The 1,725-nt window shown below is 59.9% G+C and overlaps 1 protein-coding gene across 2 annotated transcripts; it reads right to left on the bottom strand.

Annotated features, from left to right (window-relative positions):
• Positions 1-503: 503 nt before the first annotated feature.
• LDBPK_362510 (sterol 24-c-methyltransferase, putative) lies at positions 504-1,565 on the bottom strand (the record flags this gene model as incomplete). Of its 2 annotated transcripts, none has more annotated exons than XM_024473496.1 (1): positions 504-1,565. In XM_024473496.1, the coding sequence occupies one exon, from the start codon at positions 1,563-1,565 to the stop codon at positions 504-506; it is 1,062 nt and encodes a 353-aa protein (XP_024329265.1). Both variants share the same exon structure in this region, with proteins under 2 accessions (XP_024329265.1, XP_003865366.1).
• Between the last annotated feature and the right edge of the window lie 160 nt (positions 1,566-1,725).

Genomic DNA, 1,725 nt, shown 5'->3' with positions numbered 1-1,725 from the left:
CAGAGGTGCGCACGTTGACAGAGGCAAATAGGCAGACAGGCACGCAGTTTCCGGGACTACTGGACACACCCCCAGGAAAGACCACCTTACCGGCACACTGAGCGGACTCCTTGCCGGCCTCTGCTTAATCTTTTTGGCCTTCCTCGCACGTGTACGTTCGTATGAGTGGTCAAGGGAACTTCCGTTTACGAAAGTTGTACTATTCGTTATTATCCTTTCCGCGCACACGCGCAGGAGAGTGCCTGGGGAGGAGTGGAGACACGCGCCAACTAACGAACTATTGCAAAGCAAGAAAAAAGTCCAGGGCTCTTGAAACAAAAACAGCTGCGTGGGCAACATACCACGGAAAAACAAAACACTTCAGCAGAAGCGTGCGTACCTGCGCCCTGTGCATACATGGCCAAGGAAACGCAGCCAGTGGAAGACGACACATCTGGCGGGCAGGCATGGCGGAGGTAAAGGCAGCAGCCAGCGCGTTCGTCGTCCTTCTGCGACCTCGACACCTAAGCCTGCTTGGACGGCTTGCGAGCGCGGATGTAGAAGGACGGCGTGAAGATGCCGAGCTGACCGCCCACCACCAGGCTTTCCGCAGCCTCCTCCAAAACCTCCGTCGCCTTGTACGTGCCCTTCGGAGCTAGGCGCACGAACTCCAGCACGCGACACATGACGTTCGTGAGGATGCGGCCAATCGGGGTAGAGCGCAGGCCCTGCAGGGACGAATAGTCGCCGACCAGCGGCTGGTACCACGGGATACTCTTGATGGGGCTGGATTCGAACTGACTGATGACGTCTATGGCCTCCTCCACCACGAAGCCGGCCTGCTTCATGTACTCGATCACCTGTTTGCACGTCTCCATCTCCGGCAGGCCGTCGCCCAGCTCGATGCGGTGCTTGATTGTGCGGTGGTACTCGTCATTGGGGTTGTACTTGTCGGTCATGCACCACTCGTACAGGACAAAGCAGGTGCCGGGCTTGATGACACGGAAGACCTCGCTATAGCACTTGACCTTGTCCTTTGCGTGGCAGGTGGCCTCGATGGCGTAGGCGCCGTCGAAGGTGTTGTCGGCTAAGCTCATGTTGCAGAAGTCGGTCTTGACGTAGTCGATCTTGGAGCTCATACCGGCGAGCGCGTCATGACGGCGAGCGCGGCTGATCTGGTAATCGTTGTTGTTGACGCCGATGACGTTGCAGCGCGTGAGGCGAACCATGTTGCGCGCCGGACCGCCGACGCCGCAGCCCACGTCGACGATGTGGTCGCCCTCCATGAAGCCGCCGCGAGCGGCCAGGAAGTACTCGTGGCGCGCGAGGGACTCGAAGAAGGTCTCGCCGGCGTAGCGCGGCGCGAAATGAAAGTTCTGGCCCCAGCCGTACTCGTAGAAGTCCGTCACCAGGTCGTAGTACTCGTTGACCATCGTCGTGGTGGCGGCCTTGCGCTCCTCGAGGGTTGCCTTCTCGAAGCGGTCGCGGAAGCGGTCGGCGGCGGCGCTGACATCCCCGTTTGTCTCGTCCTTGTTGCGGCGACGAATCAGGTTCGTCGGCGCGGTCTCACGGCCACCGGCGGACATGCTGTTCCGGCGTGTAGGTGTGGGGGTAAGTAGGGAAAAAACAAGCGAAGAGGTAGTGTACAGAGCTGAGCGAGAACCTAGAGATCTTCAGAGGACCGCGGAGGTTGCCCCCAACTTTGCGTATGGACGGAGGAGGCTGAAGCGAAGGGTGGGGGGTGGG

The sequence above is a fragment of the Leishmania donovani genome, chromosome 36, assembly GCF_000227135.1.
Source record: "Leishmania donovani BPK282A1 complete genome, chromosome 36".
In the NCBI taxonomy this organism is placed as follows: Eukaryota; Euglenozoa; class Kinetoplastea; order Trypanosomatida; family Trypanosomatidae; genus Leishmania; species Leishmania donovani.
Note: the sequence above shows the minus strand (reverse complement) of the source record. Positions and strands in the feature narration are given on the sequence as shown.